This window comes from Quercus robur, chromosome 2 (assembly GCF_932294415.1).
Source record: "Quercus robur chromosome 2, dhQueRobu3.1, whole genome shotgun sequence".
Lineage (NCBI taxonomy): Eukaryota > Viridiplantae > Streptophyta > Magnoliopsida > Fagales > Fagaceae > Quercus > Quercus robur.
Genome location: NC_065535.1, coordinates 30,035,392 through 30,055,817, shown reverse-complemented (window position 1 = coordinate 30,055,817; position 20,426 = coordinate 30,035,392). Strand labels below are relative to the sequence as shown.

The window sequence follows — 20,426 nt, the reverse complement described above, 5'->3', positions numbered from 1 at the left end:
GAGAGAGAGAGCGAGAAGGGGAAGAGAGAGATTGACAGCCACAAGAGAGAAAAGGGGAGGGAGTGAAGAAAAACCCAAGCCTAGCCGCCGTCAATGGAGACCCAATCCTTAGCTGCCACTGGCAATAGCCCAAGCCTTAGCTATCGCCGGCGACAGCCCTACTTCTCTCGCACAACCACTGAACCATTGCCGCCTCCCTGCTTCTCTCAAACAATTGGCTTATTTGCTTTATAGAATTGGCTTATTTGTAGGAAACCAAATAGAGGAAAGAATTGGCTTATTTGCTTTATTGAGGGCATTTAGGGTCTTGTTGCTGAACATTTTTGTCATTAATCATCTAGGAATAAGTAGCTCTTGATTTCCCGAAGTCCTAGGAGCTATGTGTTCAAACTCGTGCTTATTCATAAGCTGTTGACAAAATCAGATTATTATTTCTTTTTTGGGTTTAATATGATCACTTTGCTTAGTAGTTGATGGTGTCATGTTTAAAATTCGTAATTTTGTAATTAATTAGATGAGTTGGGATGTGGTGGATAGTGTGCATTACTTACATTCTTTAATTCTTATCCTCCTTTCTCTTCTTGCAGTAACTTGTATTTTGTCTCTCCAGATTTCATAACAACCCAAATTAATTAAGGGTGGGATTTTTTTATGGGGGTGCATAAGGGAGGGATTTTTTATTTGGTCCACAAGGGAGGGATTTAGGTGTGAAAGGAATTGCTGTTGGTTTATAATTTCTCTTTCTCTATTCTGAAACAATTCAGTTTTGTGTTCTGGGATTCAAGCATAAATGGTAAGGGTATAAGGTTGTGTTGATGCCACTTGGGAAGTTGGAGAGAAGAGGGGGGGGGGAGTCTATGAAAATGCTTTGTCGGTTCCATTAGGAATTAGTATATTACTCAAACTATTTAAGTTGTCTTGTTTTCTATGGCCCAATGAGCTCATTCATAGATAAATAAATTATTTTCTTCAATGTCCTCAGGATCTTTACCCCAATACTGACCTACATGTTTTACCATCTAGTATAGTTACACGGTATAATTCTAAGGATGATATGCTACATACCAATTTGTAAGTAATTGCACTACGGGTTGAAGATTGTATTCCACTTGTGTTTTGTCTGAGATCAACTAAGCCAGGTGTAGTAAAATTAACTTTTATTCTTAAATGTAAGCATGAGTGCAACTTAATTATCATTCAATACAGCAAAAGTTGCTCTCATTTTGGTAATGGAGGCTTCACATTCGGGTTCAAGTTTTAACTATCTCCACCTCCACTAATTCTTGCAATCCCCTTGGGCACCGGATTTCTCCCTTTACTGCTGTCTCATCTATCGTAGCCTTTGCTATTGCTACCATCTTTCTGTACCTCCACAGCTACAACCAAGTCTGCAACTCATGATGGCTTGGTTATGGTCCACCTTGCACCAATCAAACTACACAAGACTCTCACACTCAACCTGCTTAATATCATCATCATAGTCACTGATATTGAAATCTATATTTATATCAGCTTCCACTCCTCAAAACTTGATCGCAGCCCAATCACCCGTGATCGAAAAAACCCGAATTGCCATAACATTCCCACAAGTTCATTTTATCCAAAATAGTAAAAACTACAACCATTGCAATCAAAATAATCAGAAACAGTTCATTTTTATATACCTATCAGCAGCATGAGCAGTGTCAAATCCTCCTACAAAAACCAAAAACACCCAAATTATCATATTCCAACTCTCATATTAATCAAAAATCCAAAACAATAAAAATTAATAATCCTTACCCAAAAACACTTGCTTTCCTCAATCCCTAAAAAAAAAAATATCATTGCCTCAAAATTCAGACAGAGAAAAAAATAACCACCAAAACTGTTGATGATGCCGAAAAATACCACCAGTGAGTCACACGTTCCTCGTACGTCGCCAATGGTACCTGCACAACGAAAAGGAAGAACCTAGCGGGGAGTACTGGTGTGGTACCGGCCAAACACCCTCCGAAGGTCAAGTTAGAACTATTCTCACTGCTCTAGAGTGCTAGAGAGGGTAAATTATGCGTACCTTGGTTTGTGAGGGAGTATGGTTTTTATAGTAGTAGGGTTCTCCCCCTTTTCCTTGGAGTAAAAGTCTTTTCCTTATAGGAGTCCTCTTGGGCGTATTTTGCGAGATTCTTTCCATATAGGAATCCTTAGATTTCGTGAGGCGTGGGGAGCAAGTTGTTTACTTACACACGCAAACGTGGCGATCATGCATCTCATGGCTGACACCGTCAGTATTCGTTGTTCCGTCAGATTAGGCACCGTCAGCTTCAGGATGTCCAGCGTCACGGTACTCTACATGTGGAGCTTCTTCACTCTATTTCACCGTCAGCCCTTCAAGAATGCCGACGGCAAAAACCATCCCGTCACCCATGTCCAAAACTTGTACCGTCGCTTTTGTCCACATTTTATCCACATCACTTGCCCCCTACTCCATGACTCCGTCAGTCTCCATACTGACGGGTTATGGAGTTGTTTTCCAGAGAGGCTGGGATATCATTCACCTGGATTTGTATTTAATGCTTCGGACACGTGGCTCGTTCCTATTGGCTCTACTTCTAATGAGGCGTCGCTTCGTCTTCCGCGCCCTTTTTTCCATATATAAGCAGCACCTCCCCTTCATTTTCCACTATTTCAACCCTGCTGATCCTTTGGAGAGAGAGACCGTTGCTCGCATTCCGTCAGTTTTTTTTGGTCCGTTAGCCCAAACGTCACTGTCATTAGAGCCATCCAGAAAGTCATCATACTGGTAAGTTTTCATCTCCACTTCTTTCTTCTCTCTCTTTTTTTTTTATTTTTGCCTCATTAGCGAGAACGTCAGTCTAGGTACTTAGATTGGATCCGTCACTTGTAGGTAGTCAGATGTCAAGTGACGCGTCTTGTGAGGAGTCGTCAGTCCGCGAAGGAGCGGGCTACGACGAGACTTATGGTTCTGGAGATGAGTCAGACTTTTCCCTTCCGTCAGAGAGAGAGACGTCGACACAATCTCCTGACGTTGATGAGAGTTTGGCTGAGGGAGATGAGGAAAGAGGGGATGGAGATGTTGGGGATGAAATGGATGTTGACGAAGAGGAGAGCGACGGGGATGAGGGATCCAGTGAAGGAACTTCAGAGGGTCCCGGAGATAACCGTCCCTTCATTCTTCCTGAGGATTGGGCCATCAATAAATTTTCACCTAGGATGAGTGGTAAAGTTTTTAGGGAGTTACGTGTTCGTTATCAAATCCCAGACCACATCCCAATCCGTCTCCCTAGAGAGGACGAGAGGTGTTTCTCTGGGAGGACAGCTAACGTTGGCATGTATGATGCCATGTTTGCTGCGGGACTTAGGTTACCCTTGACGGCCCTACACCGTCAACTTGCAGACTTCCTAGGCATATCTGTCACCCAAATTGCCCCTAACGCCTGGAGGACTTTTATAGGAGCTGAGATCCTATGGGGCAATCTTAGTGGGGGACACCGTCAGCTTACGCTAGACGAATTCTTTTATTGCTATAGGCCCCATCATATCGCCTCGTCCAAGGGGACATATCATTTCAACGCTAGGGAGAAAGGGTTACGGCTTGTATCGGACATGCCAGATTCAAATAGGAACTGGAAGAGTAGGTACTTTTTTGTGGAAGGGACGGATTGGGTCTGCCGTCAGGAAGAGTGGGTGACGATGCCTCGCGGCTATTTTGACAACACCTGGGCCTTTGTCAAGGACTCAGGTTGATCCCGTCAACTATGTTCCTTCTGTTTCTTTTTGAAGTGACGTTACTGACACTTGCTTTTTGTTTCTTTCAGCTTATACCCGTCCACACATAACTGACGAGCAGGAGGAGTTTATCCAACGGATTTTGGAAATCCCTTTGGAAGATCGTAAGTGCAGGGACTTGATCACCCTTGACACCCTTCATTTATATTGTGGGGGTCCAGAACCGTCAGTGGCAGCTCGAAGGTTGGAAGAATTTGCACGCCGACGTGAGTAAGCTTTTATTCATCCCGTCAATTTCATTCCCCCGTCACTTGTCCCTAACAGTCTTCTTCGTATTGTAGAAATGGAATCTGCGAAGTAAAGGATAAGGGCTGCCGCAGCTCGTCAGAAGGAGGAGAGAAAAAATAAGGATGCAGGAGGAGAGGCCTCGTCAACCCCAAAGGCCGTCGCTAAGGTGACGAAGAGGAAGCCTGACGGGGGTGACAGCCATCCCACAAAAAAGGTTGCTGTCACTCCTGGGGACAAACCACTGAAGGAGAAGTCCCCTCTTAAGCCTAGCCATGGCGCGGGCAAGGGGGTGATGACCTCTACCGGTCCCGTCAGCGAGGGCCCCTGCCGTCTCCTGACTCACAAGGACTATGCCGTCGGGGAGGTTGAGTCCCTAATAAAACCGACGGACATTGAACCTTGCGACCAGGTGGGGACGGAGGACCTAGGGGCGTCAGCCCTCTTCGACCTCACCAGGGTATGTTTACTACAATTTTGTTTGGGGAAGCTTTGCTTTGCTTTGGTATATTTTTCAACTGACGGATATGTTTTCTTAGGCCTTGGTGCGCGTCAAGGCCCTGCAAGACCGTTGTGCGGCGAAGGAGGGGGTCGTCACCCGAGTTCGTAAGCATAATACGAACTTGTTGAATCAGTAAGCTCAATACAAGGAAGCCGTCCGTATCCTCAACAAGGAGCTGCAGGAGGTTAAGGAAAAACTGACGGAGGTCAGCGGTCAGAATGACAAGCTCCAGGGAGAGGTGACGGCTCTAGGGGAGAAGTTACAGACTGCAGAGACTGACGCGATTAGAGACTTCAAAGCGTCGCAGTCTTTTATTGACTCATGTGCTCAATATTACGGCACTGGGTTCGATGATTGCCTTTGGCAGGTCGCATCGGCCTTCCCGGAGCTGGACTTGTCTGGGATTACCATGGATGATAAAGACGGCGGCTCTCCTCAGCCCGACCCTACTCCGGAGCATGACGGCAGTGTAGTCCTGGCACAGCCTGCTGCTAATCCTGCAGCTTCTGATTCTCCAGCCGTGATTGTGGATGTTGAAGACCATCAGGCTGACGGCGACCCTGCTGCTTAGTTTTTATGCTGCATTGTAGCTATGTACAAAACAGTTGCTTTTTAAATATTTGGAAAACAGTTGTAATTTTAAACAATGTTTAAGTGCCCTTTTGGTTTTCTTCGTTTATGTACAGTTGCGTATGTGTTTAATTTCCGTAGCTTTTATATCTCTCTATTGATGATGACCTTAGACGAAATTTTGGTAAAAATTCCCATCTGCTTGGAATACGTCAGTTCTTTGAACTGTTGGAAACCCTCGTTGGCACGACATCGTGCCTAGTCTCCGAGCCCCGTCAGTTTCGTGACCGTCAGTTTACAGCTCTTGGTTGGTCGCACCTTTTTAAAGTCGTCAATCTCTTCAGATCGTCAGTTTTTTAGCTTTAGCCTTTCCAGACCTTCATTTTCTCGATCTTAGCCTTGATGACTTTGAGATCTTTTTTGGTCCGTCAGTTTTTAGGTGTTGATGTCTTTGACATCTTTGTTGGTCCGTCAGTTTTGAGGACCTTGTCCATATAATGGTTGCTCCATCTTATTGGACTGTCGGCTTTTTAGCTTTTATCCTTTTCGGACCGTCATTTTCTCGGCCTTAGCCTTGATGTCTTTGACACCTTTTTTGGTCCGTCAGTTTTTAGGCGTTGATGTCTTTGACATCTTTGTTGGTCCGTCAGTTTTGAGGACCTTGTCCATATGATGGTTGCTTCATCTTATTGGACCGTCAGCTTTTTAGCTTTTAGCCTTTTCGGACCATCATTTTCTCAGCCTTAGCCTTGATGTCTTTTGACACCTTTTTTGGTCCGTTAGTTTTTGGGCCTTGATGTCTTTGACATCTTTGTTGATCCGTCAGTTTTAGTCCGTGTGTTATGGACTTAGTCGTTTTGGGATGTGAAATTAGTGGACCGTAGAAAAAATAGATACTCCAGCAATTTCTGAATAAACTCCTCTTATTGCCATGCATTTAAATAAAAGTAATTAAAACCGAATCCTGCCCTTCGGGCTAAAAAGTATTTATTGCAAAAAAACTAAAGTAAATGATAAATCTGAGGAGTAAAACTAAAGTTTGCTGGAATAAAAAATAGGTTGGTCTTCATGCTGCCGCTCCTATTGGTAATACTTTCGTAGGTGCTCGGTGTTCCATGGGTGTGGTAGCTTCTGTCCTTCCAATGTTTCCAGGTGGTAAGTACCTTTTCTCTGCCACGACGTTACTCGGTAAGGTCCTTCCTAATTGGGGCTGAGTTTTCCTTGAGTAGGGTCCCTAGTGGTGCTCATGACCTTTCTAAGAACAAGGTCTCCAACTTGGAAGTCTCTATGTCGAACTCGAGAGTTGTAATGTTTGGCCATGCGGTCCTGGTACCTAGCGAGCCTTTGTTCTGCTGCTGCTCTGATTTCGTCCACTAGGTCGAGCTGTAGTCACATGGCCTCGTCGTTTTTGTTCTCATCATGGTTGTGCATCCTGTAGCTTGTGAGTCCAACTTCGGCCGGGATGACTGCTTCGCCTCCGTACGTCAGTCGGAACGGTGTCTCTCCTATGGGTGTTCTTGCCGTCGTCCTGTATGCCCATAGTATACTTGGCAATTCTTCGGGCCATATACCCTTTGCCCCCTCGAGCCGAGTCTTGATAATCTTGAGCAGGGATCGGTTCGTGACTTCGACCTGTCCATTAGCTTGAGGGTGGGCGGGGGAGGAGTAGTGGTTCTTTATTCCTAACTGTGAGCAAAAATCCCGGAAGGGATCGTTGTCAAATTGTCTCCCGTTGTCTGAGACAAAGACTCTAGGAATGCCAAACCTGCATATGATGCATCTCCAGACAAAGCTCCGCACGTTCTTTTCTGTAATCGTTGCCAAAGCTTCAGCTTCCACCCATTTTGTGAAATAGTCAATGCCAACTACCAGGAATTTCAGCTGTCGTACGGCTGTAGGGAATGGTCCCATAATATCTAACCCCCACTGTGCGAACGGCCATGGGGCCGTCATCGGGGTCAGCTCTTCGGTTGGTCGTCTAATAATATTGCCGAACTTTTAGCATTTGTCGCAGGCCCTGACATAGGCTTCGGCGTCCTTCTGCATGGTGGGCCAATAGTACCCTGCTCGCACAAGCTTGTGTACCAACGATCTAGACCTTGAGTGGTTTCCGCAGATTCCTTCATGTACCTCTCTCATGACGTAATCTGCCTCTTCCGTACCCAAGCATCTCAGATATGGTCGGGAGAAACCTCTTTTATACAGGACGTCTTTTATCAGGACAAACCTCGCCGCCTGGACTTTAAGTTTCCTTGCGGCTTCCTTTTCGTCTGGTAAGACTCCATTTTTTAGGTATGAAACTAACGGTGTTGTCCAGCTACTGTTGGAGCATATTTCCTGCATGTTGCTGAGATCTATTAGCGGGGAAAGCTGTATGAAAGAGAGTACATTACCAGGGATGACCATTTGTTAAGCTGAAGCGGCCTTCGCGAGACGGTCGGCTCGCTTGTTTTCTTCTCTGGGAATTTGGACGACTTTGGCTTCTAGGTCACCCACTCTCGCCCTTACTTCATCAAGGTACCTCTTCATCTTTTCGCCCTTGCACTCGTAGTCTCCATTTATTTGGTTGGTGATGACCGGTGAATCGCAGTAGATGACTAGCCTCGTGGCTCCTGCTGCTTTGGCGAGGTCGAGCCCTGCTATCAGAGCCTCATACTCTGATTCATTGTTGGTGGCAGGGAAGTCGAGACGGACCATACATTCAATGGTGTCTCCTTCGGGCGATAGTAGCACAATGCCGGCCCCTGCGGCTTGCCTGTTGGACGATCCGTCCGTATATATGCTCCATTGAGGGGACTCTGCTGCCCCCTTGTCTTCGTCATGAGTGAACTCAGCTATAAAGTCGGCGACGATCTGTCCTTTGATGGCGGTCCGTGGGCGATACTGAATGTCAAATTCGCTCAGCTCTATTGCCCATAACGCCAACCGTCCCGCGGCCTCGGGGCTGCTCATTGCCCGCCGTAAGGGCTTGTTAGTCAGGACGTTTACCGTATGAGCTTGGAAGTACGGTTTGAGCTTACGGGCTGCCGTAACTAATGCGAAGGCAAGTTTTTCCATGGGCGGGTATCTTTCTTCAGCATCGTGAAGCGCTCGGCTTGCGTAGTACACGGGTTTTTGCACTTTCTCTTCTTCTCTGACCAAGGCCGCGCTAACGGCTGCGGGGGAGACAGCTAGATTGAGAAAAAGCTCTTCTCCTGGCTACGTCGAGCTCAGCAATGGTGGGGAGGAGAGGTAAGTCTTCAATTCTTCGAAGGCTTGCTGGCATTCGCCAGTCCACTCGAAGGATTTCTTCAATGTTCGGAAGAAGGGCAAACATTTGTCCGTCGCCTTTGACACGAACCTATTTAGTGCCGCTATCTTTCCATTGAGGCTTTGCACCTCCTTCACATTTCTTGGTGGTGCCATATCCATAATGGCCCTGATCTTGTCCGGGTTTGCCTCGATTCCCCTTTGAGATACCATGAATCCCAAGAATTGTCCTGCTGTTACTCCAAAGGCACATTTTCCTGGATTGAGCTTCATGTTGTAGGAGCGAAATGTGTCGAATGTTTCTTTGAGATCTCCTAGATGATCTTCCTCCCTCCGGCTTTTGACTAGCATGTCGTCCACGTAGACCTGGACATTCCTCACAATCTGTTGCGCGAACATTTTGTTCATGAGCCTTTGGTACGTTGCGCCTGCGTTCTTCAGGCCGAAGGGCATGACCTTGTAACAGAAGAGGCCTTGGCTGGTCACGAACGACGTTTTCTCCTAGTCGGCTTCATGCATTCGAATTTAGTTGTACCCCGATAAAGCATCCATGAAGCTCAGCAACTGGTGTCGGGCCGTAGAGTCTACTAGGACATCAACCCTCGGGAGGGGGTAGCTATCCTTGGGGCAGGCCTTGTTAAGGTCGGTAAAGTCCACACACATCCGCCATTTCTCGCTCGCTTTTTTGACCATTACTACATTTGCTAACTAGTCGGGATAGTATACTTCCCTAATGAAACTCGCTTCCTGTAGCTTTCTGACTTCCTCTGCTATGGCTCGGTCTCGCTCGGGGGCAAACACCCTCTTCTTTTGTCTGATAGGTGGAAAGGCGGGCGATACATTCAACCTGTGCACCATGACTGAAGGATCTATTCCCGGCATATCTTCATGACCCCATGCGAATACGTCTCGATTGCATCTGAGGAAGGTTATGAGCTCCTGACGGACCGTGGGGTTAGCGAGCGTTCCAATTTTGGTCGTCCGGCCAGGATCGGAACTGTCAAGGGGTATCTCTTCTAACTTCTCAACCGGCTCTGTTACCGTCCGATGCTCTTCTATACTTAAGGCCTGAACCTGATCCCCCATTTCCACCATGGCTATGTAGCATTCGCGCGCGGCCATCTGACTCCCGCGCAGCTCCCCTACTCCGTAGTCAGTTGGGAACTTTATCATCAGGTGGTAGGTGGAAGTTACCGCCTTCCATGAGTTGAGCATGGGTCGCCCGAGGATAGCATTGTAGGCTAAAGAGCAGTCAACTACCAAGAATGTCACGTCCCTGGCTATCTGTTGAGGCTAATCACCCACAATTACGGATAATGTGACCGCGCCCAGTGGGAATACTCGGCTCCCGCCGAAGCCAACAAGCGGGGCACTTGTTGGGATTAGTCGCTCCCTGTCGATCCTCATCTGCTAGAACGCTGTGTAGTACAAGACATCTGCTGAACTGCCATTGTCGATCAGCACCCGGTGCATATTGTAGTCTCCTACACGCAAGCTGACGACGAGTGCATCGTCATGTGGATGGTGAAGGCGTCGCGTGTCTTCTTCTAAGAATCCGATTACGGGACCTTCTCTCCGTGCTATCTTCGGCGCGACTCCCGTCAGCTGAACATTTTGTACCATCCGAAGATAGGTCTTGCGGGCCTTCTTGGATGACCCGGCGGCAGCCGTTCCTCCTACGATCATCCTTATATCCCCGATCGGGGGCCTCGGTCGCTCATTGTCCCGTCGGGGGCATTGGTCTTATGCGGGGGGGTCCGCTTTCTCCTTACTAACGAATCTCTGCAGCTTTCCTTGTCTGATAAGGGCCTCAATCTGCTGCTTGAGGTCATAGCAATCAGCCGTGTCGTGGTCGTGGTCGCGGTGGAATCAACAATACTTGTCCCGGGAACGTTTGTTGGGGTCACTTTTCAGCTTTCCCGGGAACGTCAGAGCCTCTTCGTCCTTAATTTGCATAAGGACTTGATCTATCGGGGCTGTTAGCGGAGTGAAGCTCGTGAACCTTCCCCCCAGGGGCTTAGGGCGTCTTTCGTCCCTTCGGTCTCCTGTTCTTGCCTTCTTTCGACCTTGGTCCTGCCGATTGTCTACCTGCCTTTCTCTTTTCCTGGGCCTCTCTTCCCTAGCTAACAGCGCATCTTCGGTGTTCATATACTTTGTGGCGCAATAAAGTACTTCCGACATGGTTTTTGGGTCGTTTTTGTATAAGGAAAACAGAAACTTGCCCTTCTTCAAGCCATTCGTGAATGCCGCAACAAGTATCTTATCGTCGGCTTCGTCGATCGAGAGTGCCTCTTTGTTGAAGCGGGAGATGTAGGCTCTTAGAGTTTCATCTTCTCGCTGCTTCATACTCATCAAGCAAGCCGTAGACTTCTTGTATCGATGGCCTCCAATGAAGTGTGCGGTAAACTGAGCGTTGAGTTATTTGAAGGTGCTGATGGAGTTTGGTGTCAGTCGGCTGAACCAAATTCTCGCTGCGCCCTTCAGCGTTGTGGGGAAGGCCCTACACATGATGGCGTCCGCTACTCCTTGAAGGTGCATTAGGGTCTTGAAGGTCTCCAGGTGGTCCAGTGGGTCCCTGACCCCGTCATAACTGTCTATCTGTGGCATGCGGAACTTACTTGGTAAAGGGTAGGAGTTGACGGTGGCGGTGAACGGCGAGTCAGTTCGGTTGACAAGGTCGTCAAGGTCGCTTGATACTCGTCCCTTGAGAGCATTCATCATAACCTCCATTTGTTCCTTCATGGCTTGCATCTCCGCGATAACAAGTGGCGGAGTGGTTTCTGCGAGGGAGGGGATGCTTGTGTTCTGTCGTTCTGGTTTGCTCGGGGCGTTGCTAGCCTGGGGTCCTTCCTGGTTTCTTCTGTCGGCGCTGGTTCCTTCTTGATCTACTCCTTGGTTGTTGGGAGCTGCATTTTTCTATTTCAGTTGCTCTTCTAGGTCGTGGTTTTGTTTGGTGAGGCGCTCCACGATAGTGGCGAGTGTCCTCACCTGTCTTTCAAGCGCAGTCGTAGGGGCTTCTTCTTCTTGAACGTCGTTGGTGGTCGCCATTGAGCGAGTGAGTACCATGTAACTCTTTTGTCTAGGAAGCGAGAATGTGCTACGATTCCCACAGACGGCGCCAACTGATGACGCCGAAAAATACCACCAGTGAGTCACACGTTCCTCGTACGTCGCCAATGGTACCTGCACAACGAAAAGGAAGAACCTAGCAGGGAGTACCGGTGTGGTACCGGCCAAACACCCTCCGAAGGTCAAGTTAGAACTATTCTCACTGCTCTAGAGTGCTAGAGAGGGTAAATTATGCGTACCTTGGTTTGTGAGGGAGTATGGTTTTTATAGTAGTAGGGTTCTCCCCCTTTTCCTTAGAATAAAAGTCTTTTCCTTATAGGAGTCCTCTTGGGTGTATTTTGCGGGATTCTTTCCATATAGGAATCCTTAGATTTCGTGAGGCGTGGGGAGCAAGTTGTTTACTTACACACGCAAACGTGGCGATCACGCATCTCATGGCTGACACCGTCAGTATTCGTTGTTCCGTCAGATTAGGCACCGTCAGCTTCAGGACGTCCAGCGTCACGGTACTCTACATGTGGAGCTTCTTCACTCTATTTCACCGTCAGCCCTTCAAGAATGCCGACGGCAAAAACCATCCCGTCACCCATGTCCAAAACTTGTACCGTCGCTTTTGTCCACATTTTATCCTCATCAACTGTAAAAATTTTGTAATGAAATTACTAATAATCAGAGTTTAAAAGTAACAAAATTACAAACCAAATATGCGATTCCCATCGACTAGTTCTTCGATAAAACATAACGCCTTGATACTGTGAGCTTCAAGACTTTTTCCACGTTGGCTCTTCTTGACCAGAGGTTTCTGTTGCTGCTAAGGCACGATCCTCTGCTCCGCAGCTTTGCCGAAAGTCGAAGTGAGATCCAACCACCCCGCCACGACAGAAACTCCTCCGTCTCCGGCCACCAAATACAATTGTATCGTCCAGTTGTTGCGAATACTGTAGTCGTCCTCATCTTCTTCTTCTTCTTCTTCTTCATCATCTCCTCCATGATCGATATCGAGCTCTTTGTCTTTGCTTTGAAAGATAATGGCAGACTTGGAACTGTTCAATCTCTCTCTCGTGGGTTTGTGAATCAGATTGTAAATGAGTTTAATTGGGTACTGGGTTAGGATTAAGACTTGAATTAGAATGGATCCTTTTTTTTTTTAATGTGTAAATTCTTTTTTTTAATTTTTTAATAAAAAACATGCCACATCATTAAAAAAAAATACAAAAGTCATTGTTTCGTTATCCACGTAAATAACACCACTAACTACAGTTAGTAAAAAGATCAGTACAATTCAGTTTTAAAACTTGAGAAAATAAGGGACTAATTGCGCACACAAGAAATAAACTTGAGGGATCAATAGTATAATTTTGCCTAGTATTTAGGAATTGTAATTAAAATTTTATTGGATGCTATTATTATTGATTTATGAGAATTTGGGAAGGAAGCAATGTTGTTAGAGAATCTATCACACGTTCCATTGTTATACTTTCATTTGTTTAAAAATAGACATAATCTATTTTAAAGTAGACTTTTAAAATTTCTCTCAAAAAAATAAAAAATAGACATTTAAAATGATACACTTTTTGTACAAAAATTAGATCTCATCTCTACCATAAAGTATGGATCTTTTCTCAATCTCATAAACAAATAGCTAAGGATAATGGTCAAGGATATTATAGGGAGGAACCATACAAGCTAAAAACCTTTAAAATAGTTTATTATTATTATTATTTCTCTTTTTTTCCTCGAATAGTTTATTGATTAAAACGACAATTGAAGAAGCAAAACATAATGTGGGCATCGCAAATTAAAATCGTGCGACCAACAACGGGATTTCATTCTACGTGGGGTATACTTTACAAGGTTGAAAAGGAAGAACCAGAAACTACACCACAAAGTCAACACCAGAAAAGGGAATGAAACAACAGTCTCAACCCCAAAACTATTCATCTGTCAGTCCCTCTTTCTTCTTTTCTTTTCTTTTCTTTTTTGTTTTTTTTTGGGGGGGGGGGGGGGGGGGGGGTTGAGGTGGGGGGGACAGATAAACACATACAACAGCAGTCAGATAATAAGATCCAAGGGGGAAGAGACATTACAGAATTAACGTTCAGCAATACACAAAAGAAACTTCAAAATTAGAAAACTGCAAAGCTATACAAGAAGAATAGCCACAATAAGGCATAAAAAGAGCATATAAAAAGCATGCTATTGATCATTGACTAAATAATAAAAAGGTACAGTAAATATAATGATGATAAAATATGACTAATGCATGATATGAATGTCCTAATATTATGTTGTTTGTCACCAATCCCACATAATGAGCAAGTATACATGAGTACAAAAGGCAAGAGACCGAACTCTATGAAAATTGACATGTAACAGTGCCATGCTTTCAGACACCAAATTTCGGTGTGGGGAAGAAAGGAAAAAGAAGGCCAAAAGATTAAAAAATGCAGGCTTTTACATTGCTGCTAAATTACCCCCAACCCAATGCTTCAGCACCATCGACTCCCAACAAATGGAACTGCTATCACTAGCACATTAGACGCATCAGGGAGCAATGGAGTCTCCTATTTCTCATTCCTCCCATACCATTGACTTCCTTTTTAACTTAGTAATAGTTCAACTTTTTTCTGCCAAGCTAGCAGAAATGTATGGGTCATCACCGACTTCTTCCATGGCAATGCAAAACTAAAATGAACAATTGAAAAAAAAAAAAAAAAAAAAAAAAAAAAACCGACTCCGAGCTGCTGAGGGAAACACTGACAGCCGACCGACCAAACATCTGCGCCCAAAAATGGTGACGACCTGACTCATTGTATGCAATCCCAGACCCCACTCAACACACCCAAATGCATGCAAAGAAGAAGAGTATATGAAGCAGTTGCCTCAAAAAGAAATGGCTCGACTGATGGCCAACTTGGCCCATTCGGCAGATTCCCTTATCAAATGGTCATCTGATGATAAACATTCACTTAGAAAGTCTTTGCTTGACACAGATTGCTGAATCAAGGGACCTGCATTACTACCCAGGGTATCAGCTAGATCTCCAAGGACCCCAATTGCCGTCTTAGACACCGCATCATCCCTAAAAGAAAACAAATAAGGAGGTAAGAAACTAATAATTGAGATTAAAAAAATAAAGAAGAAAAAATTAATAAACAAGTCAGTAAAGATTCCATCATAACTTACATGTCCTTCTCCATATACAAACTATCCAAGAACTGAAGAACATGAGGTGCAAAAGGCATCAATAGCTGGGTCTTCGAAGAACCCTTAAATCCCTGAAAGATCCCTGAGTATGCCTCTAGAATTCCATTTCTCAGAGAATTGGTGTACTCCAACATGTCGTCATCAGCACCAGAAATATGGGCAGATAGTTCTGCTGCACTTTGAAGCATGGGCATAGCATATATTAAGTACTTCTCAAAGTTTTCTCCAATTGCCAAAGCAATGTCACCAAAGCATGAAAATATTGGGGGCTTTACAGATCGGTGCAACTGGTTGCTTGACAAATCCTTGAGAAGCTGGGTCATTATTCCATCACAGTAAGGCAATATCTTATCCTCCAGCGCTCTGCATATATCCCCAACTACACCAACTGTTATGGCACAAACCTGGTAATCCTCGAAATTTTGAAGACCCATTTCCAAATACCTATAAAATTCTGGCATGTATTTTACAAAATCGGCACTTGTTGCATAGGCAAGAGCTCCAATGGCAAGCATAGCCTCCTCATGAGCTGTGGCACTTCGAGAAGCAAATACTCTTAAGAAAAGGGCCATCATCTGGTCAGCATACTGCATGAAGACATATTTCGATTGCTCGGATGACCCCAGTTTCTGTATGATGACCTGCAAGCAACCACAGAGCAAACCTTGTAATTCATTCTGCTTCTCTCTCTCATCAGATGAAAGCTTCTGTGCCTCAAGAGTTTGGTGGAGCTCCATCATAATGACAGGAATTAGTTGCAGCACCATTGAAGCTGTCTCATCAGTAGAACACCTCACAACTTCGTTTAAAGTCTCATAGGCTGCAGTGCGGAGGCGTGATTCTCCAGCATCTTCTCGGTGAGTCACAGTGAGAAGAGCTTGAACAATTTCCTGGAAGAATGGAGTTAGTGGAGAAGATGAAGATCCCGCATCCTCATAACCCTGGGCCAAGAAATAGAGAGCACCACAGGCTTTCTCCGCAACATTTGGTACATCTTTCATGCTCTGAAGCAGAACATTAATAATCTGTTGAATATTTGCCTGGGTAATTATGGGGGTCTCCAAAGCTGACCCATGCAGAAATTCAAACATTCTTCCAAGAGTCCAAGCAGTAGTGTCCTTCACATGGTTATTTGGATCATTCATAAGGGCAGTGAGCATGAAGTTCAAGGCAATGTTAACAAGTGGTATGAGCTTGTCTGGGGATGGACCTTCCAGAATGGAACCAAAAGCATAAGTAGCAGCCTCCCTTTGCCTCCAATCTGGTTTTGTTATATTCTCTTCAATAAATGGCATTACAAGTGGGACAACATCATCTCCAACCGTTCGTGCAACCAAACCCAGGCATGTGCCTCCAGCCATTGCAATGTTCCAAGCCCCTTCATCTTGATCTTGATCCTCATCCTGCTTAAGTAGCGTCTCTAATAACATGGGGACAAGAACAGGGAGCGCCTGCTTAACAAAGTAAAAGCAGGGAACATCAGAATCCCCAGTAAAGTCACCTCCATATTCTTCTAAAATATCTATCTCCTCGTCACATATTGAACTCCAGAACTCAATGGCTTGAAGAGCGACTGGCTCCTCATCTTCCTTAACAGCCTTTGCAGTGATGTTAAAGATATCTTGTATGTAAGGAGCCAACTTCTCATAGTAGGTTGAAGATATGGCAACCAAACACTCAAAAGCAGCTTGTCGAATCCTCAACTCCGGAGAAAGGGTAGCTTCACAAACAACTCTCATTATGTAATCACGTTCCATATCATTGGAAAAGTTTGCCTGAGCAAAACCTAAAGCATTGTACAAAGCTCGAGTAGCGGCAAGCCTAACATCATTGTTACTCTCGGAAGAGTTCATACCCTGAACTACAGCAGTAAGAATCTTGTTTACATGATCCTGTTCTACCGCATCTGGGGAGACTTCTTCACAAATGTACCCAAGAGTTTCCAGTGTTGCCTGCCTGGTATTAGCCGGAAGCTGGTGAATATTAGACAAGAGCAACCCTATCAGTTCAGGCCACTGTTTATGTGGTAACTCAATACCTGCAACCTTTGCAACAACTTGTGATGCAGTTGATCGAGCATCCAGAGCAGGAGAAGAGAGAGTCTTTAACAAGCATGCCTTGATCTGAGTCTTCACAGAGGGGTCCAATGACAACCATCTTTGCACAAGCTCAAGTTTCCTATGTTGTTCTTTGGCATCCAAGGCATTCTTCAGAATCAAGCCTGCTAATTTACGACTCTCAACGGGCTTATCATCATTTGACAATTCCCCAGCAAGAGAAAACAAGAAACTTGGAAGATTTTGCTCTTGAAATTGTTTTAGATTTTCTTCTGCCTGCTTGCGCACAGTGCCATCTACTGCTTGTGCATTTAAAAGAACTTGAGTCACCTCCATTGCCATTTGAATCTGGGATCAACAAATTAAACCCACTAATTAGACAAGAGATAATTTATATGTTAATGTATCCAACACCACCCTTAGACATACAATCAAAAAAACAAAAAATAACCCACATTTGATGTAACTCACCAAGTTGCTTTAAATCATAAGAGTAACAATGTGTTTGGAAGTTTGGCGGGAGAGGAAATTAAAGGATAAGGTAGGAGAGGGGAGAGGAGGAGAATGATTACCCCTTCCCCAGTTCCCCTTGTTTGAATATTTTAAAAAATAAATTGGGGAAGGAGAATAGATATCAATCCCCTTAGTTTGGATGTTTTAAAAATTAAGTATGGGGAGGAAAGGAAAGGGGAATGGTCATATACGTTGACTGTTGTAACTATATTTTGCTAATTTTAAAGAGATTGATATAAATTGAAATAATAAGGGAAAAAACTGACAGTTTAAATTTTTTTTTTTGATATAAATGGAACCCCGTCCCTCTCCTCCCCTTCCAAATTGTCCCAATTTGGGGGAATTAAAAATGAGGGTTTGGAGGGTTAAGATACTCCTCCCCTTGTTTGAGTATTTTAAAAATTAAATCGGGGAAGGGGAATAGATACCACTCCCCATAGTTTGGATGTTTTAAAAATTAAGTATGGGGAGGAAAGGAAAGGGGAATGGTCATATACGTTGACTATTGGAACTATATTTTGCTAATTTTAAAGAGATTGATATAAATTGAAATCATAAGGGAAAAAACTAACAGTTTAAATTTTTTTTGATATAAATGGAACCCCGTCCCTCTCCTCCCCTTCCAAATTGTCCCAATTTGGGGGAATTAAAAATGAGGGTTTGGAGGGTTAAGATACTCCTCCCCTTGTTTGAGTATTTTAAAAATTAAATCGGGGAAGGGGAATAGATACCACTCCCCATAGTTTGGATGTTTTAAAAATTAAGTATGATGAGGAAAGAAAAGGGGAATGGTCATATAAGTTGACTATTGCAACTATATTTTTCTAATTTTAAAGAGATTGATATAAATTGAAATCATAAGGGAAAATTGACAGTTTAAATTTTTTTAAATATAAATGGAACCCCTTCCCTCTCCTCCCCCTCCAAATTGTCCCAATTTGGGGGAACTAAAAATGAGAATTTGGAGGGTTAAGATACCCCTTCAAATCCTCTCAAAACCTTCCCCTTCTCGATTTAAAAAACAACCAAACAAGGTTCATTAAACCCTCCCCAATCACTTTCCTCTACTCCCCTCTCCTCCCCCTCCATTCAAAGTGTAAATCTACTTAATATATAATATGAAAGTCCACAAATTATCATTATGAAGAAATAAAAAGGCAAAATATTGAGACACTTAAAGATCATTCAAGTAAAAAAAAAAGGTGCTCTTTGGTTTCAATCGTCACAAAAATTTACTCAACAGACCAATGGGAAGAAAATTAATGCAAAAATAACAGCACACCAATCAGCTGTCATTACAAGCCCTAAGTTACTATCAACTGCTCATCACAATCAGAAAGAAAGCTAACCCATCCAGCAAATCATCATCACGATCAATATTACTAAACCCTAAATCCACTATTCTGTTTGTTTACTACAAAAACAACAATATCCAAGCATTAGTACCAAAATTTTGGGGTCAGCTATGGATCCTCAAGAGACTCGTTAGGTTGGCCACATGAATTCTTTTCTATCATTCTATTATATCCAAATCCATACTCTCTCTTTGTTTAGTAGGAAAATTAATAAGATACAAAAGGAAAAATAACATCTTCTATGTCATTCTCAGTATTTCCAAAGGTAAAAGATATGGATCCTCAACAGGCTAATCAAGTCGGCCCCATATATTCATTTCGGTCATTCTATTATATCCGAACTCATACTCTCTGTTTGTTTACTAAGAAAAATTAATAAGATTCTAAGGAAAAATATCATCTTTTGACATTCGCAATATTTCCAAAAGTTAAAGCACTCTGCTAAGTAAGCAAGCACTAATTTTCTCAACTCCACGAATCCAGACATATCTGATAAACACTTACAGAATCGATTACATTCGATATTAAGCTCCGAGGCCCCAAACCAAAAAATCGGATATCTAAACGTTTATCAAATCGGGAATTACCCGTGTTTTCTCGGCAACCAAACAAGAGTAAAACGAAATTCGAGAAATCTAAATTCGAAGTGAGTACTAAAACACTGACTAAGTTGTTCTGATCACCAAAAAAAAGGAACTCAATGCAAAACCCTAGAGATAAATCCTAGATCAGATCAGGGATTTGAAAGTGAAAAATCGGTGCTCAGACACAGTGAGATATATAGGATTGAAGAAAAGTGCTTACCGAGTTGGCGAGTTGACTCGGAGACTGAGCGAGCGAGCGAGTGATCAAAAATCCGATTATCGAAACGAAGAAGACGAAGAAGAAAGAAGAAAGAAGAAAGAAAGAAGCGGCGAGTCTGAAACCCTAGCAGAGAGTATGGGCAAAAGGCAGAGACGCCAATGTAAAGCTGGGATTTACAAAAATAAACTATATCTCTCTGATTTTCTAATTGGTCCTCAGGTGAGTCCACGCTATTTTTTCAGCGCGTGGGAGCGTGGTGTCAATTGGGTGTTGTGATTGGTTCTTGTTGCGGGTCCAGAAGCGGCTTTTCGGGGGGGTTTGATTTGAAGATAGAGCGTGTGATTGGTTGGAGATTTCACTCGCTGTGTGCGTGTGAGTGGCCGTGGTTCGTCCGAGTATTATTATCGCCGTTATCATTACAGTTGTTCATTTATTTTCTATGGGTTTGATATGCTGTAAGCCTATAATTACTGTTTTTTCCTTTTTCGCTGTGTTTTTCTATTTTTCTCACTAGTTTGTAGCCTCTTGAATGTTTTTTAAATTCAGTACCGTTAGTCAATCTATCTTACACAAAAATAAATAAAATAAAAAATTCCCTTTCCTTGTTACCTCGTATCATGTATGATGTTGTTGCAATTAGGGATGTAGACTAGGCAGTGCAACCTATGTAATTGGATTTGGATAGTAAATAAACCAGATTATTTATAAATAGTTTGAATTTGATTTAAGAAAAATCTTGTCTATGTTTGTTTGTTTATAAAACAAGCTAAGTTCAAGCCTAAAATTTAAGCTTGATTATTAAACGAGTCAAGCTCAACATAATAATGTGATTGTGCATTCTCAAAAAAAAAAACAATAATAATAAGGCACAAATGCAAAACTCACCCTCTAAGTTTCATCACTTTTCATTTCAGTCCTCTAAGTTTGAGTTTTGTCATTTCAATCCTTTAAGTTTCATTTATTCTCAATCAAGTTCTCTCTTAACAATCTGTTAAATACTGTCGTTATCTACATTAAAAACATCGTTTTGTCATTTTTAAAAATTTTAATTTTAATTTTAATTTATTATTTTAAGAAAACGTTAAT

The 20,426-nt window shown here is 43.5% G+C and overlaps 1 protein-coding gene and 1 long non-coding RNA gene across 2 annotated transcripts; both read right to left on the bottom strand.

Moving 5' to 3' along the window:
- Positions 1 to 1,140: 1,140 nt before the first annotated feature.
- LOC126713265 (uncharacterized) lies at positions 1,141 to 12,620 on the bottom strand. Its single transcript, XR_007651315.1, has 3 exons — positions 12,104 to 12,620; positions 1,783 to 1,808; positions 1,141 to 1,695 (listed from the first exon to the last, which is right to left on the bottom strand). It is a non-coding gene; the product is annotated as an uncharacterized LOC126713265 (long non-coding RNA).
- A 949-nt stretch (positions 12,621 to 13,569) lies between these two features.
- On the bottom strand, positions 13,570 to 19,495 carry LOC126713263 (importin subunit beta-1-like). The gene is made up of 3 exons (XM_050412968.1): positions 19,341 to 19,495; positions 14,591 to 17,016; positions 13,570 to 14,486 (listed from the first exon to the last, which is right to left on the bottom strand). Exons 2-3 carry the CDS (start codon positions 17,008 to 17,010, stop codon positions 14,288 to 14,290), a joined length of 2,619 nt encoding a protein of 872 aa, XP_050268925.1. The 5' UTR covers positions 17,011 to 17,016; positions 19,341 to 19,495; the 3' UTR covers positions 13,570 to 14,287.
- Positions 19,496 to 20,426: the final 931 nt, after the last annotated feature.